Genomic DNA, 18,624 nt, shown 5'->3' on the forward strand with positions numbered 1-18,624 from the left:
CTTCATGACATCACAATGTGGTAGGGGAGTAACGATATCCAAGTCATATGATATTTACTGCGATATCATGGGAAAGTTCACAATATGGTGGGGAGGCTTAATTAGGGATGTAACAATATCCAACAATACAACAATAATAATAATACAAGTAATAATAATTAGCCTTGACAAGACTTAATCCAAAGAACTAAGACTTAAAAGTGCTTAGAACTGTTATTTCTTCTTGTAGTCTACACTGAAATGGAACAAAGGATCATGGTCTATGTAGTTCCCTCTGTCTTTTTTAGCTATTGCTGCACCATAACTCTTAATTTAAGCGAAGAGACTTGTAATTTGATATATTGTGATGGTCCACGATATTATTGACGATACGATATCATGATATTTCCATTATTGTTACATGCCTACAGTGTGGAACAGATTATTTTGAGGTTTGGAGACAGACAATTAAATGCAGGATTACTGAGACATGTGAGAATGAAACAAAACACATCTTCAGGTATGTTTTTGATGAGGTAAAAAGATTATAACATGGATTAAAGCTCTAAAAGAAAACATTTTGTGTAATACAGGTCTATTAAAGATGTACTGTGTAGATATTCTGGCAGAAGGTATGGGCACCTGCTTGTCTCCAAGTACAGCATTCAGTGGAAGCACTTTACAATATGGTCTTTATCAGTATAATTACCAGCCAAAAGTACCACCACAACTACCACAGTGACTATTATTGCAAGTCATTTAAAGCGCTACCCATTCAGCTCATGTATGTAAGCAGAGACGACACCAGGCCAAGTTAGATCTGTGGAGAGGCAAGCCAACTCACAGTACGAATTCAACCTGTTTCCAAGAAGAGTTTAATCCAATCCAAATCCACTTAATTTATATAGCAGATTTCTTAAACAAAGCAGTTTCCAAAGTGCTGCAAAATACAAATAAATCATATCCAATGGAAGTATAAAATAAAGCTCTACGTAACTCCGCTAGTCCTTGTTAAGACAATAAAACTAACAGCATAAAAATAAAATAAAAGTCACAGAGGACCACGCAACTCACGCAGTGTTAAAAGCCAGAGAATAAAAGTAGGTCACAAGACGAGACTTAAAACTCTGTTCAGACGTTAATGCCATACTGTGGAACATTCCAGATAAAGCAAAAACTACAACCTCTATAGAGACAACCAGATGACGGAACACCCACCAGAAAAGTTTCATAGTACACCTTTAACCTAGTTTTTTTCTCTCTTGCAATAAAAAAAAAACATTACATTTTAGTCTTGAGTCCAATACCTGTTCTCCCCGTGTGTGCATTTGTACAGTGTATCCTATATATACTTGTGTGTATTGGTAGTCAGTATGGAGTTTCCCAGTGCTACAGTTGCTGGCTTCATTTCACGCTCTGGTGGCTCTGGTGTGAATCGTCTTCCCCTGGCTCATTATCAGGCCCATTCAAGAAGGTACATCCCTCTAGAATGCAGCCAAAGCCCCAATCACTATTCAAGTATGTGGTCAGTACAGAGCGTATAAGATTACCTTTTTGTCTTTAATCAAGTCTGTATTTATTTGCAACATAGTTTTTCATAGTACAGTAGTGAAAGTGGTATTATTAGATTCTATGGTCTGTCTTTTTCACTTCATTTACTTCATTTAAAGCTCCTATACTGTGCTGTTTTCTGATCTATGTTATAATGTTGTTTCGTCATCACAAATATGTCTAGAGTCGTGTTTTGTTTTATTCACACACACAAATGTAATTTAACACACAAATTCTGCATATTTAGGCAGAGTTTTTTTTTTTTTTTCCTCAAACAGAAAACACTCGATGTTTATGATACTATGTGGTAATACAGGAAGTGCTCCACTGTGTTTTTAAACTCTGTACACATTCATTTGGAATCATTTTGATGATTTCAGCCCTAGAATTGCCAATCTCTGCTGAACTAAAGGCAAAAGGTAGACATTAACTTGAAAACTACCACTTCATGACATCACAAGATGGAACAGAGCATTTTGAGCTTTGGAGATGTACAAATTAGGGGGTGGGCGATATCTCGGTTTTAAGTTTTGTTTCTGTGAAACGTAAAGAAAAGTGCACAAAACTGCATTTAACACATTAGAATCTGAAATGAGCTGATTTGGTTCTATAGTGATTATGGATTATCTGTCGTAAAGTTTAGAAATGTAAAGTTTATTTATGCAGAAGATTTTAATTAATAATCTGCTGCAGTGTAGAATTTGTACAAAAGTATATGGAAACATTTGGTTTGATCTGTGCAGTGGATTGTGGGATACCTCACAGCTTCTTACTGTTGGTGAGGAACCTCCCAAGCTTCTTGTGCTGAAGGAGCTCAGTGTTACGGTTCTCCTATGGTTAACAGAGTTAATGCAAAGATGTGCTTGAGTTGAGTTGAGTTGTTTTATTTTTGAATAAAAAGAAGGAAATATGTATTATTTCTTCCTTTAGTTTACAGTTAAATTATAATTTTTGTATACAAGAATTTTATTTTATTTTTTTTAAATGTCGCAGGAGCAGTTTGTTTCTACATGAACTGCCTAACTCTTTGTGCTTCGATAAAAAAGAAGACCTTGTGGAATTTGTATCAGTATTTTTTTGTTGATTAAAGATTACTCACATATGTGAATGAAACAAAATACAACTTCACGTATGTTTTTGAGAAGGTAACAACATTATAACATGGCTTAAACCTCACAAGAGTCAATTATGTGATGATTGACAGGAGAGAAAGTGGATTTTATTTTTAATTGGATGACCGTCCAATCAGTGAAGACGAATACTATTCATATCCCTTGCAATAAACAAGGTGGGAATAAAAAACGAAAATATCCTCACTATCATATTTTGTTATGTTTAAAAGCAGATGCTCCTGTCCACCCAGAATAAGCATGATGATAAAATAATGAGTTTTGCTTGTGCCCAGTGCGTTAAAACCTGACAACACCAAATGAAATCGCATTTATTTCACAGCATTCTTAAGACAACTCTTCCAAACACTTTCATTACCATTGTCACTGTGTTTCGCCAATATGCAAAACGGAGTGTATTTTTGTCCGTGTTACATTTAAAATTCGCCAACTCCGTGCTCTTGTAATTTCTGTGCTGCTGCTTCCTTTCATTTTATCACAATGAGCTTTAATTTAACGTGCTTGTTTAATTTTATGTCACTTTTTAATTAGTTTGTAGACTTTGAATTGCCTTGTTAAAACGGCCTGTATAAATAGCCTCAGCCCAAGGACTGTTTATCATTAATGCCGTGGCTGTGTAGTATGTGTGCCCCAACCTCACTGTACAGAGGACCCACTGCTGCTGAATTTTATAGGACATTTGCAGTTCTTATACAGTCTTTTCAAAGCTACAGGAGTAAAATAAGTTTGGTATATGTCATAATCTGTAATTTATTAAAGTTGCACTGTGTAACTTTCCTAGTGGAGGTCCGTGAAATGCTTTTCTTCGTGGACATGTTGTTGCTTTGTCTAGAATGTTTCACAGTATGGTATTAAACCTTTTTATCTTCATTGAGACCAAACCAGACCAAGGTACAGGTCAGATCTATGGAGTGGCGACCCCTCTCACAGTCAGAATGCCTGTATTGTTTATGTGTTTTTGAGCTATAAAACCACATGTAATAGAATAAATGTAAGGTAGAGCTGTTTAATGTCATACTGTGGAACATTATAGGCAGAGAAATGACAGAAAAGTTACACAATTCCCCTTTAACCTATATATAAATCACTTTTTGGAAACTTTTAAATATGATAATACAATACATATTAACCAATTTGGAACACTGGCTGAACTGTCTTATTCTTAGTTACTTTCATGCAAGTGCTGAAGTTGCTATAGTAACCATACATTATACATATAAGGACAAATAAAGATTTGTTGGATCAAATTTATTTTTGAAATATATAAACAGTGTGATTTTGACACTGGGTTAATTGACTTAAGTGCCAGATGTTATTTTCCTAAGAGTATACTTTGTAAAATTGTTCAACTTTTATGCTCATATATTTAAGATGAACATTACCTGAGGCTAAACTGCAAAGAACATAATAAAAAGATGTGTTAAAAGACTTCAGTGACAAAGGTGCTATAGGTGCTGTGAAATTCAGAGCCGACACATACTTCAGCAAGTTTATAGTAATGGCTTTATTTGATCGTGTGAAATTAGGGTGAGAGTGGGGAGAAACATTTGGGAACTAACCCCTGTATAGGCCGTATCATTTGTTTGGTTGGTAATGAATTAATTATTCTGATGTCATGAATCAGTTATCTTTTTTTTTTCTGTATTTTTCTGTTAATAATTATAACAACAGTAAATGTGCAGTAATAGTAAAATAGTATAATTCTCTGCACATAGTGTATTTTTCAGACTATAAGATGCTCCGGAGTATAAGTCGGACCAGCCAAAAAATGTGTTATGAAGAAGAAAAAGACATATAAGTAGCACTGGACTATAGGTCGCACTTTTGGGGGGAAATTTATTTCCCCCAAACCCGACATTTCATCTTGAATATGTTAACATAACATATGAACAGTTATTCAGATAACTAAAGCATAAACAACATAACATATCAAGTTTACCAAACTCTCAGTTTCAATCCAAATCACTAAATCCATTGAATTCTTCATCCCTGTGTCACTTCTGAGCAACTCCCATAGAACTACAATAAATTATTATAGATCTATGGCAACTGTGTGACCTCTGGTGGTAAACAGAGCGCTGACAGGATGGTTTTGGTTGTCACTGAAGTCCAGGCTTTGTCAATCCATCCAATGACTTCCAGGAAAGTTGCATGGTGCAACCTCCCGGTTGTCACAAGTTTCTCGCTCACTCCAAACTTTCTTTCTGCTGTTCGATTACCGTTTTCAGCTGCATATTTCGCTACTTGCAGCAGAACAACTGTTGTTTCTGCACGAAACGTGCAGTAAAGGGCCAAGTGACCGTGATACAGGAGTAATAGGAGCAGCAGATACTGACACACAAGCTTTAGCATGCCCTCTCACGCCTGTCAGTGTGAACATTTTGATATATATAAGTCACACTGGTGTATAATTCACAGGACCACCCAAACCATGAAAAAAAGTGTGACTTATAGTCCGAAAAACAACTTCCATCATGGCACTCCTGTCATGAGCCTTCTCTTTAATGTACTTTGATAATAAATTAGTTTTGGATCGTGTTCCTTCCCAGACTAGATTTCCTAATTCTGATATGTGTTCATGTGTACTAAAAGTGTATTTGTTTTCTTGTGTTTCAGGCTCCAGTGTGCAGGGGGTAGAGCTCACACACATGCCTGATAACATCACAGTGCTGGAGGGGGACAGTGTCACTCTCAGGTGAGTCTCATCCTCTCTTCAAAGGTGTTCTATGTTCTGTGTTTTTCTCCCTCGCTCAATGCTGATAACTGATGGATGATAGATTAGACAGATACAAACCATTTTCTGTGTTTTTCTGACTTTAACCAAAATGATTTGTGATCAAAATCTACATCATTACTGCAGCTGTGAATGAATTTGATTAAATTCAGAAAAGAAAATGTAGATAGGCTTATTAAAGAGCGGAAAATGATTTAAAAGCCCTGTACCAGATTATTTTTTTTTTTTCTCATGAAATTAAGTAAAATGAGACCATGTGTCAGCTGTCTGCATTTAATAGTAGAACACAGAGGTGGGACCAAATCGTTGTTTTCCAAGTCTCAAGTAAGTCTCAAGTCTTTGACCTCAAGTCTGACTGAAGTCCCATGTCAAATACAGGCAAGTCCAAGTCGAGTCTCGAGTCACTGGCCCATAAGTCCAAGTCAAGTCTAAGTCGTCTGCTTTGAACTTCAGTTCATTTCAAGTCTTTAAACCAAAGTACCAAATATAGCATAGATTTTTGCAACTTATATGAATTTTAAACTTAATTGTTCTTTAAAAAAAAATCATAGTATATTTATATATGTAGATAAGAGTTGTAGAAATTGAGTTGTAGAATGTTTCCTTTTTAAATGTCTTGACAAGATTTTAGTGTGAATCATTATGGTCAGAATAGAAAGAATTCAGATTTAAAAGTGCTTCTCAAGTCACTGACCTTCAAGTCCAAGTCAAGTCCCAAGTCTTATTCAGTTTGATCAAGTCAAGTCTCAAGTCCTAAAAATAGTGATTTGACTTGAGTCCAAGTCACAACTTGCATGTCCCCACCTCTGGTAGAATGTTTTACTCTCAGCGAAACAGGAAGTGCATCTTAAGAATGCTACTTGTTGTTAGTTTTACCGTAAAGTTTTTAATGTTATTTTGTCATCACAAACAGACCTGGAGTTGTGTTTTGTTTCATTCACACATGTTTAACACACAAATTCTGCATATTTAGGCTGGCTTTGCTCTCAAAAACACTCTGTGCACCTTGTGATGTCATGTGGTAATAAAGGAAGTACTCCATGATTTTTAAACTCCATACCTTCACTAGAATCATTTGGGTAATTTCAGCCCTGGAGTTCAAACTAAAACACTCAGCCCTGGAGTTGCCTAACTCTAGTGATCAAAAGGTAAAAGGTGGCTGTTTACTTGAAAACTACCACTTCATGACATCACAAGGTGGACAAGGAGAGCATTTTGAGACTAATAATGTAAGGTTACTAAAACGTGTGAATGAAACAAAACACAACTCCAGGTATGTTTTTTGAGGAGGTAACAACATTATAACATGGCTTAAACCTCACAAGAATCCATTTTCCACAATATAAACTCTTTAAGATGAAAGCGGTTCCATAACAGTTCATACATTCTCTCTTTAAGCAATTGTTCCTGTTATTTTTGTAAAGGTGGAGTACAGTGCATTGGTCTATCACCTGCTTTTGAATCAGCTCATTACACCACAAAGCACAGCGCTATTTCAGTCCCAGCCCCCTGTCTCCTGCATGAAGTCTTCCACACCAGCGCTGCTTTGTGGCTAACAGAGTAATCCAGCCTGTCAGGTGTCACAGTCAGACCCTTAGCGCTGTAATTAGCTCCCGCTTCAGACGCGCTCCAGACTGGGGATCCTCAACACACTTTGTATAGAAATCTGTGATCTTATCTGTGGTTAAATACATTCGCTGGGTTTAATACTGGATGTTGGTTGGGATGGAGGATCAGTTTATAGGGAGGTTTGTGTGTTTACTCTGATATTAGTTCTATGTACATGTGTAGCAGTTGAAGTACACTATATTTTCTGTAGGAGAATTTGTCCTTTGCATTTGACGTTGCGTTTTGGGTTCATCTCATCAATATCTTCTCTAATGTGTCCTTAAAGGCGCACCATGTAACATTTTCGGTGGAGTTCATTTAGTTTAGTTTTAGTATTTATTCGGTCAACATAATTAAAATAGATTGTCTCACTCAGGTAAATCAAACCAAATACAAGACTGAAAAAGTATAGGGTGACGCTTATCTTATTATGCTTATCCTTTTCACATTACTACATTGTGCTCAATTAACAATAGAATACGTTCTATAAACAAGAATAAGCTTCATGATTTAATCTTTTCTGTGCTAAATAAGACTTCATGACTTTAAACATTCCTTTAAACATAAACAATGAATACAAACTTTAGATCATCATCTAAACTGTTCCACACATTCACCCCTTGGACTTCTCACTTGCCATTTTAGGTTTAGTGAACATAAATGATGCTCTAGATTCATACAGAGTGTGTTTTAACAAATAAGCAGTTATTTATAAAATAAGCAATCCACCAGATCATTATATTTCTGGACTTTGGCAGCAGTAAACAGCTCATGAGTATGTTGATCACACTCTACTAATGAGCCGCTCAGCATGTTTTTGTAGCTATACGCTTGTTTCGTATGTTTTCCACATATCTCAAGGCAGTATGTCATACATATGGTAATACTCGAGAGTTATATAAGAGACACAAGGATTTGGGGTCTAAGATGTATTTGACTTTGCAACATTCCACGTGACAAACACAATTTATGGTCATTTGTTCCTCTCATAAACCTGTTCCAGTGGGACATTGTGTATGATGATTTTGACTGGATGACATTTTTTTCTTGCTAAATATAATGCATTCATGGAGGGTCTGCCTCCTGCTTGTCTCCATGGATATGTTGTTCTGACATGTTCCACGTTATGGCATTAAATATTTATCTTTCAATAATACATTGAATTCTTGTAGTGAGCTGGGTCGCCTCTCTATGGATCTGACCTGTAACATGGTTTGTTGGATGAGTCTAATGCCATACTGTGGAACATTTCAACCAAACATCAACATATCCATGGAGACAAGCAGGTGACCTCCTCAAAATTATATTTAAATGGAATAACGACTCGTGTCAAATGAGTTTCAGCAACTGCAGCTAAACAGGGCTTTTGCTTTTGTTCATTACTCTTATTCTGAACTCTGTATTATAAAGTGGCGTGTGCTCTCTGATTCTAGAACATGTTTAAATTCATTGTGTGTGAAATACTGGAGTGTGACTGTAAACAACAAAAGACATGCCTCTCAGATGTCAACATGCACAAGTCCATGAGAGCAGAAGCAGAAGTGTACACTGCATATAGTGAAACGTGGAGAATACTGAGCAGAGGCAGATCAAACAGAGGCTCTAATTTGCATTAATGAAAAATACATTTGTAAGTCTTACAGTATGCTAATGAGGCTAACATTTCTTTTCAACTGTGTTCACTTATTATAGAAAGTCTCAATGAGCTCAGTACTGATGGATGCTCAGGTAAGTTCTACTGTCACCTTCCACATAAATATTTACAAGTATCCACTGTATTAAGAGGAGACACTTATGAAGGATTGTGGCACACACTTTGTGGAGGGATGTATTTATCATTCAAACAGGGAAGTATTTATCATTCATCACCGAACAATACTGCTACTAATACTAATACTATAGTAACTATAGTTCTGCACCATTACTATTGCAAGTACTTCTTTGGAATAGGTAATATTACTACCCACTTTGGCATGGATAAAGGCAGTCAAATTAATTAAAACAACACTGTGTAACTTTCTGGTGGTGGCACATCACCGGCATGATTCTATGGAAATAGAAAGCTAAACCATATACATTGTAAAGTTTTCCATGGAAATAGATCTGTTTTAGGAACATTTTCATAAGCAGGAAGAGACCCTCCTCCAGTCCAAATAAGAGTTGGGTTTGCGGAGATGCAAGTGTGCTCAGAGTAAAAACACAAGTTTTTGTTTTTTTTGTTTGTTTGTTTTATTGTCTTCAGTGTAATAAAAACATCCAAAACATTAAAAAAAACATGATTTTATGTTATAGCCAATTATGATATTTTAAACAATTTAGTGACATTAAAACATGACTGAAGATAATGCTTAAGAAAACTATTATAAAAACTATTATCAAACTGCTTTTCCAGCAACAAGTCATGGTTTTCAGGGTGATTAATATCTGGCAGTGCTGCCGTATAAATTAACAATTCAAAACACATCTTTTGACTGGGCCTCAAAAGTCTGCTGCCTCTGTGATGTTTAATGGCTTTTTTGGTGTAGCCCCCTTAATCTCAGCATTCTCAGGGCTTTTGTGGGTGACTGGGGCCTTAGCTCCTGGATTTGTCCTCTAGCTCTGGGTACTCTGCTCTTTGCTCTTTTTCTTTTCTATATGAAATAGAAGCTGACACCCATGAATATTCTTCAAAAAGTAGTTATTAGGACTAAGCTAGTAACTCGTCTATGATTAAGCTTACATGTAAAAGTAGTATACGTGATTTTCACATCTTCAAATGGTGAAAAAAACAGAGGTAGCATATTTGAACCACTGCAGAGGTCCAAAGTTATTCCTCACTTAACTTATGCATTCTGAATATCCTAATTATTCACCAATGAGAGTTTATAAGTGTGTTTCACAACTCTCAGAGACCAGTGCAGAGTTTTGCCTTCACTGTAAAGCTTACAACAACTAACATGCTAACAGTGCACCTCCTGATTCTTGTTGGACAAAATGTTTTATGATTACCGGTGCATACAGACAAGCACATGCCCATCTCTTTTCTACCTTAAACTTTTCTGGTAGAGGGTTCGGTACCTACTTGTCTCCATGGAGATGTTATTGCTTTTCCTGGAATGTTCCATGGTATGACATTAAACATATACATACATCTGGCATTAATTAATTACAGGGGTTTCTATTGTTAAAAAATATAATAATTCCTTCTGTGAATAGGGGCGACTCTCCACAGATCTGAACTGTAATGCTGTAACCTGCTTGTCTCCCTAGTGATCGGTAGGGTTAATCTATACTGTGGAACATTCCAGACAAAGCAATAAGACCGACATGTCCAAACTATGGGGGCCAAATGCGGCCCTCAGACAAATTTTATTGGCCCTCAAGCTTCCAGGTGAATTGGCCCAAATTACCTTGCATCAATTAAAAATGAACTTTATACTGCAACTTTTCTGAAAATCTACCTTGATAAAACTAATATTTAATATTTAGTGTGTGGTTTTAAGGATCTTAGCATGAATAAAAACTGATGGTTCATTCTAACGTGTTAAACATGCACATATTTCAATTATTCCCTGTATTGAGCACCAGTCTATGGCCCTGGATCAGCCCTCTGCTTCATCTGTGTTTAGATATGTGGCCCTTGATGAAAAAAATTTGGACACCCCTGCAATACAAGCAGGTGGCAGACCCTCCACTAGAAAAGTTGCGCAGTGCACCTTTAAGAGCTGCCATTATATCTGTACCCGTGAGTAGGCTTCAGAAAGTTATTGGGACTTTCTCCAAACTTAATATTGAAGTCACTGGTGTCCCTAAGAGACAAAGCCTTTGCCAAGACTTTATTTTTATATTTTTATAACTTTTAATTTTTAGCTGTGCCTCAAACTATTGAACCAGTGAAGGTAGCTATAATATAATGTAAGGGCAAACTCAAACAGCTCCTGGCTCCTTGTTTTTCACTGTAGCAAACACTGTCTTATTTACATGTAAATGAGTAGAGCAAAGACACCTTGGAGGTCCAAAGTCTACTGGCGGAAAAATGGTCTAAAAATATTGAATCAATCCTTAAATTATTAAAGGGGATTTATACACCAATGGCATATGCATTTTTAAAATCCGTATTGCATTGACCGTTTTTAGCAAATCCGACAAGATGTAAACAAAATCCTCTGAGTCATTCCCTTTATTCCCTTAAAGGCCCAGAACTATTTTTTTTCTCCATGTATTCAAAATGAATCATGTACAGCTATATTGTGTAAGCAGCTCTTGAGGTCAAAATAAGTCCACTTTGTACTGTGTCCATCTAATTATAAAGCACTTTATTGGTAATGAGGAAGTACGTGGATAGCATGTTAGTTGTTATTAGCTTTACCGTGACAACAAAACTCCACTCTGGCCTCTGAAAGTTGTGAAAAGTGCTTATAAACTCATCGAGGTGAATAGTTAGGATGCACAGAATGTATAAGGTAAGTGAGGAATAACTTTGGATCAATGCAAACTGTAAAATGAATATGACAACTATGATAACTCATTTCTCTAAAACATAGTTAACAATTTTTTTCAAATTTTGTATATTTAGTGGTGTTTATAATTGAAATTCCTGATTAGGCATGGGCAGAAGATGTGGCATAGTTATAGGAATGTTACATAGCAACCGTAATATTAACAAGGGCCAAAATGTGACTTTGGCTACGTTCAGACTGCAGCCTGAAGTGACCCAAATTTGATTTCGCAACCTGTATCTGATCTTTTTAAAGACAGTACAGACCAGATTTTTTTCAAATGCGACCCAAGCTGCTTAGATATACGGTCCTTTGTGATCTTTTGACACGCGACTCGTCTGAACGGCCAAAGTGAAGGAAAGTGTGGTTAGAGAGTTTATTAAAAATTGGGTGGATTACTGTTTTCAGACAAATTTGAGGAGTCTTATCGGAACCGGAAAGAAATGGCCGAGAGCGACTACAGGCATAAATAAAGGAAGGAATAAAGAGCCCTGTGAGTGAAATACAAGGAGGCTAAAGTCTCAAACAAATGAAGCGGCCGTGGACGTATAACCTGTCCATTTTACGAAGAACTGGACCATATTTTGGGCGACAAGCTCAGCGTTTAGGCGACTTCTGGAAACACTGAGCATGGTCGTTGCATGTGATGTCGTCGTGTCCTCCAATGCACAAGCGGGACACTTTTGGGCCGTTTAAAGTTCACACTAGAAATCACATGCAAGTCGCATTTAACTGGAAATGTGAACGACTGTGCCAAAAAAAATAAATAAATCGGATTTCACAAGAAAATCCAAATTGAGCCCTGCCGTCTGAACGTAGCCTAAATTACACGATCATTATATGACAAAAACAAATAACTGAAAGCATTATCTGGTTTATGTTATAATGTTTTCTCATCACAAACGTACCTGGAGTTGTGTTTTGTTTGGGTCACACATTTAACACACAAATCCTTCATATTTAGGCTGTTTTTTTCTCTCAAACACTAAACACTCTGTGCCACCTTGTGATGTCATGTGGTAAAACAGGAACCACCGCACTGTGTTTTTAAACTCCATACACCTTCACTAGAATCATTTGGACAACATCAGCCCTGGAATTGCCAATTTGAAGAAAAGGTACAAAGAACAACCATTATATGAGCATTTTGAGCTATGGAGATGGACTAATAATACTAATACTAATACTAATACTAATACTAATAATAAGTGTTACTCAAACATGTGTGAATGAAACAAAACACAACTCCAGGTATGTTTTTCATAAGGTAAGAACAATCTAACAGAACTTATCGCTCACAGTAGTCAATTTTACATAATATAAAACCTTTAAAATTAACTAGTCCCATTTTTCACATTTTTACGATGATAAAAATACAGATACAGCCCTTTGAAGTAGCATTTCTTACACTGGAAAATCCTTTGTGTTGAAGCCAGTTGCTGCTCTGCCAATATTTGTTTACACCGAGAGCCAAAGTTGTAAATTAAAAAGGTCGATCCATAATGTCATCAGGAGTGTAGCCTGCAGCCGTGCATCAATGCGCCCAAACACAGGGATCTATAGCAGTTATTTGTGCGATCACTAAACGGAATACGCTCTCAGGCTAAAATCCATCCTCCGCTGAAGAATGTCTCTATTGTTTCCCTAAATAACAACACAGGTGCTTGGTTAGTGTCACAAGCTCTTAAATAAATGATGAGCAGAGGAGGTGGAGAAGTGACGCAAAAATGATGTGCAGTTTAGAGGATGATGAGGCAAAAAATTGTTCTAACCAAGGTGTATGGAGTTTAAAAACACAGTGGAGTACTTCCTGGTTTACCAAATTATATCACAAGTTGGAAGAGAGTGTTTTCAGTTTGAGAGAAGAGCTCCCCTCTCTAAATAAATGTGCTGGTTTGTGTGTTAAATATGTATGACTGAAACAAAACACAACTCCAGAGCAGCGTTTTGCAGTTTTACAGCAATTAGCATGCTAACAGTGCACTGCTTGATACATGCAGACAGCGCTGATGCAAAACAATGCGTTGAGGGACATATTTTGAAAGCTGATTGCAGGTGTGGGCAGGTGGGATGTAGTCCCGCAAACTAAATATGAGTGTAAAGTGAAATCATTTGTGCTGGATATTTTATTTGGCATTAATAAAAACATTTTAAGCAGCCTAAACTTGCGGATGTGGTCTAATCTCAGGCACATTTTAGACAATTCCTTAAGATAGTGAGCGTCTGCATCTTGCGGGATTTGCAGGAGGGAGGGGGACAAAATATCGCAGATGTGGGCATGAACGGGAATGAAAATTACAATTCTTTACGGGAGCGGGACCGTACAATGCGGGCTCGGGCTGAAAATTCTGTCCCGCACAGACCTGTAATATCCGTCTCATTTCTACCTTAAAGGGCTTACTGTATGTTGCGCTTTTTTTTACCCATGTTATAATGTTGTTTCCTCATCACAGACATACCTGGAATTGTGTTTTGTTTCATTCACACACAGGGTTTAACACACAAACCCTGCTTATTGAGGCTGAGTTCAACCTAAAAACACTCAGCCTTGGAATTGCCAATCTCTGCTGAACTAAAGGTAAAAGGTAGCCGTTAATTTGAAAACCACTACTGCATGACATCACAAAGTGGAACAGGGCATTTTGAGCTTTGGGAATGCAGACAGACTAAAGCAGGAGTGTCAAACTCATTTTGGTCCGGGGGCCGTATCCAACCTACTTTGAGCCCAAAGGGGCCAGATCAGAAAACTCATGACATATAAACCCCAAAAATAACAATAAGTTCAAATATTTGTGCAGGGAAACGCAAATCTATGACAGAAATCTTTTTTAATTGATGAACTCTTTCTTTTACAAAATATTATAATATTATGAACAACCTGAAACTTTAAGAAAAATACAATTTCAACACAATGTTTTAACAGGAACTTGTATGCAAATAGGAACGAGTCAATTTTTCTTGGAGGCATCCACTTTTCTCATTTTTGTCATTTTGTTGATGAAGGTGTCACAGTCAACAGCCAAAACGATCGTCCTTTAAGAGCGTTTGGAAAGAGGCAAGTCTTCATTTGTGCTGCTCTGGTGGGAGGGGCCACGTACAGAGGCTCTGGAGACGCTGCTATGCTAAACGGCGCAGAAAATTACCAATATTTTAATAGAAAATATAATTAAAATATTTTAGTAGAAAATCAGTTGAGAGCCAGATTAAAGGTCTTGGAGGGCCCGATCCAGCCCCTGGGCCTTATGTTTGACACCCCTGGACTAAAGACAAAGGATTGCTCAAATATGTGTGAATGAAACAAAACACAGCTTCCAGTTTGTTGCTTTTGGTGAGACAATGTTTCAACATGGCTTAAAGCTCACAAGGATCCATTTTGAGTAATATGAGACCTTTATTTCATATAATATATATATATATATATATGTACTGGGATAATACAGAATTTGCATAAAAATAGCCACTTACAGCACTGCCTCAACAACATGATATAGTGTTTTTGTTACCCTTAAGAATACCATGTTTTCTGTGTCTGTTGCATTATACAGATGCAATAATATATATAATAATAATATGAGATGAAAACGTTGCAATTTCTGTAGGCTACATTAACAGCATCAGCCGTACTTTCTGTTTCTTCTAACATGGGAGACAAAAAGCTGCAAATTTTAGGAACAGTAGTGAAGTGCAGAAGCCTGTAATTTAAATACACAAATATGTAATTTTGGTATTATCAGACAACTTCAGGTTTTGCAATCCATTCCAACTCATTCATTACAGAGTTATAAAAGTTGCTGAAGCAGTGGGGGTGAAGGTGTACTATTTCTTACAACCACCACTTGACAATACAAATTTTTCTTTTGCAAAAACTCATCTTTACTTTACTCCAACCTTTTGCTGCTAACTTGCATTGCTCAATACAAGGAAATGTTCACCCTCTGTGCTGAAGGTTGGTAGATTGATTCCTGAAATGCGTTTAGCTGTTGTATCCATGGGCAACACATGGTTACATGTGGGAGGATAATAGAGCGAGATACTTTATTGATCCCAAGGGAAATTGAAGTTTTGCTGCAGAAACATTTACACTGTGCTTCTCAGTGGCCTTTGTGTCTGAGTCAAAGGTCAGTTTAAGAGGAGGACTGGTCAGGGAGGGTCAGCAGATCTGTGCCAGGGTAGTTTGAGGAGAGGAAGAGCCAAAAGTGTCCCTCCTCTGTGTCCTGCAGCATCACAGCAGAGTCCAGGGGGCGCCAGATGAACACAACAGGAAAGGTGTTCTTACTCTGCTCTGGTGTTTCAGTTGGTGGTGAAATGGTCCATTTCTTTGAAGTGTTTCCTCTGGAAGGTCTTCTGCCACATTTGGTGTAAAAAGCCTAGAAAAGCGGTTTTCAATAGGTGAGGCCTGCCTGCCCCGGGAGGCGCCAAATAACCACTGGGGAGGCGCAACACACACAGATCACCACGACTGATCCCAGGACTGATCTCAGGAGGACTAAATCAGGACTGAACTAGGACTAAAACAGGACTAAACCAGAACTGAACCAGGACTGAGTGTCAGGACCGACCCGAAAGTGCGCCCATGTAGACTGTCGGATGACCGTGGGGAAAGGACCGGCGCAGAGATCTGTGCCGCATGGAGCTAAGTGCAACTGTCGCCTGATCGCTCAAGCCCAAGATTAGTCCTGGTTAAGATCTGGTTTAGACCTGGTTTAGACCTGGTTTAGACCTGGTTTAGACCTGGTGACCTACTGATGTTCAGTGATGTTAAAAGTCACCTCAGTTAGGCTTGCATGAAGTTTAAACTCATTTATGAATGCAATTAAATAAAAAAAGAAAATACAATATTAAAAAAACTATATATTATTAGTTGTTATTGAAACTCATCATTGCCAGGAAAACAAAAGAAGCATTTACTTCAAAGCTCTGTGTGGGGGAGGGCTGGCGGATGGGATTTTGGGGCGGGGTGTCTTGGCTGTCTTTACCTACTCTAAAGGGAGGCTCACATTCACCCAATTTGGAAACCCCTTGCCTATACGATCTCAAAGGTCCATAGCTGGCTCATTATTTCACACTATCCAACAGGCCCTTGCTTGTATCCTTTAAACTGCACATGCTGCACTTCTGGTTAAAATCCCATGATATGATGTTAAAAACTGAGCTCCAAAACTTAAAAAACAAACAAAAAAACTAATAATAATCAGACTGTTGCAACTAAAATCCCAATAAGGGAACCTACCTTTTTTTGTGCTGACAAAAATCAGATCCCCATAGAATTCCTCAGTGTTACATCAACAACGTGATTCAAAGTTAAAAAATGTAAACCCAACATGAATGCGACTGTGTGGATGAGATGATTTATTTATTACTTTTATTCCCAACGCATTTTCTTTGCCAATCATAAGAACATATTTAATTTATTCAGATATTTCCTTTTTTTTTTTCAGTATCTCTGTTCCGTCCTCAGAACAACAGTCGGAACGCCGTCTCTAATCACACTCACGCTCAAACACAGTGGACAACAACACAGCGCAAACAGCTTTATAAATAACCTGATTATAATGCACAATCACTTATACCCGAGTGGCACTCCCAGACAAAGCTCTGTGTTTTCTTTTGATTCAGCCCATTAAGAATAAATACATTTTGATGCTATTGCTGTCCACATCTCCTCTGGGCTCCTGTACCAAGAGAGAGCAGAAGAAGTGATTAATTTAAAAATAGATGAATAGCGCATTTGTACGGCGATAATGATTTTACGGTGGGATTACTTAATACAATGTGCGCCGGGGGCTACAGATGTGATGCTAATCGAGTAATGGAAAGCCTCTTCGGATGCGCTGTCTTGTTTTAAGAGTGTGGAGATGTGTGCCCCCCCACGCCACACTTATGTCTCTGTTTCTCTCTGTCTATACGTCTTTCTCTTTTTTTCTTCTTTGTTATTCTTCCTTTCTTTCTTCTTTCTCTCTCTCTCTCTCAAGCTTGTTTCTGTAAATAGGACAAGGAATGGATGAAATGTAATTAGGGATGTAATTAGGGCTTTTTCAGTTCTGATACCGATTCCGATACTACAGTACTGGATCGGTGCAGCCCTAAATGTAGTGGCAAATGTCCAGGGATGTAACAATGACCATAATATCATCAACATCTTGGAATAATGTCGTGGGCTGACAATATATCGAAAAGTCTCTTTGCTTTTATGATCCATTACTTCATTTCAGCACAAACTACACTTATCTACTAATCCATTGTTTCCCAAAGACTGGGTTGGGACCATCAGGTGGGTCGCAAGAGATTTTTTTTAGTTTTTTTGCGTCTTGGTCTCTCCTCCTGCACCCCGGACTGGAACATTCTATAAAAACACCTATCCCGGGCCCACTTATCTGATTAGAAATGTTGAAATGTTAAGACATGTTTTGTATAATTTCTAATCTTTTTGGAATTATTTTCTTGACTATTTTGTTCCAATATTGCTTGTAGGAGACAGGACTGGTGCACGGTGTGGTTCAGGGTGTGGGTGTATTGCTCTGGTGCAGAGGGGGCGGGGCTCACGTGGGCAGGTGCGTGTGCATGTGTGCCTGTGGAAGGATTTAAAAGTGTGCACTTAGTTTTGACTGAGGGTCAGGGCTGGGTAGCTGTTGACCGCCACTCCTTTTTTATACTCACCCTTTATTTTCTAACTGGTTCTGTCCATCTTCTTCTCTGCGCTAGGATAGCTGTATGTCTGTTAAAAAATATACAAAATGCATTCTGAATCCGAGCGCATTAGTTTGCAATAGCCTTCATACGCGTGTCACAAACTACGACCCTAGGACCCACTCGGATCTTCCCAAGCGGCTGTAAGGTTGGTCAATAAGCCGCTACATTGCTGGTTCAATTGAATGTTGAAAAGAAAAAGAACTGGACTACATTTAATGTCCAAACAGGCAACTTATGGAAACCTTTTATTGCCGGTTCAGTTACTGTTTTTCATTGTTTAAAACTTGAGTAATACTAATTGTTCAGAAACACAATCACTCAGTCAACAATAAAATATCCTCATTAATGTTCAATAATGGTCAAATCCACCTTTATTTTGTGATTTATGAATAATGTCTATTGACTTGGGTCACGAAGGTTTGTGACTTTTAAAATATGGGTCAACAGAAAATAA

The 18,624-nt window shown here is 37.7% G+C and overlaps 1 protein-coding gene across 1 annotated transcript in view; it reads left to right on the forward strand.

Annotated features, from left to right (window-relative positions):
• Positions 1-583: 583 nt before the first annotated feature.
• iglon5 (IgLON family member 5) overlaps positions 584-18,624 on the forward strand; it is a 106,689-nt gene continuing 88,648 nt past the window's right edge. The window contains exons 1-3 of the mRNA XM_020940510.2: positions 584-611; positions 1,348-1,497; positions 5,277-5,355. Coding sequence (XP_020796169.1) covers positions 584-611; positions 1,348-1,497; positions 5,277-5,355 — 257 coding nt within the window. The remainder of the gene's footprint in view (positions 612-1,347; positions 1,498-5,276; positions 5,356-18,624) is intronic.

Source organism: Boleophthalmus pectinirostris, unplaced genomic scaffold (genome assembly GCF_026225935.1).
Source record: "Boleophthalmus pectinirostris isolate CB_2022bp ecotype Guang Dong unplaced genomic scaffold, ASM2622593v1 HiC_scaffold_6, whole genome shotgun sequence".
Taxonomy (NCBI): Eukaryota; Metazoa; Chordata; class Actinopteri; order Gobiiformes; family Gobiidae; genus Boleophthalmus; species Boleophthalmus pectinirostris.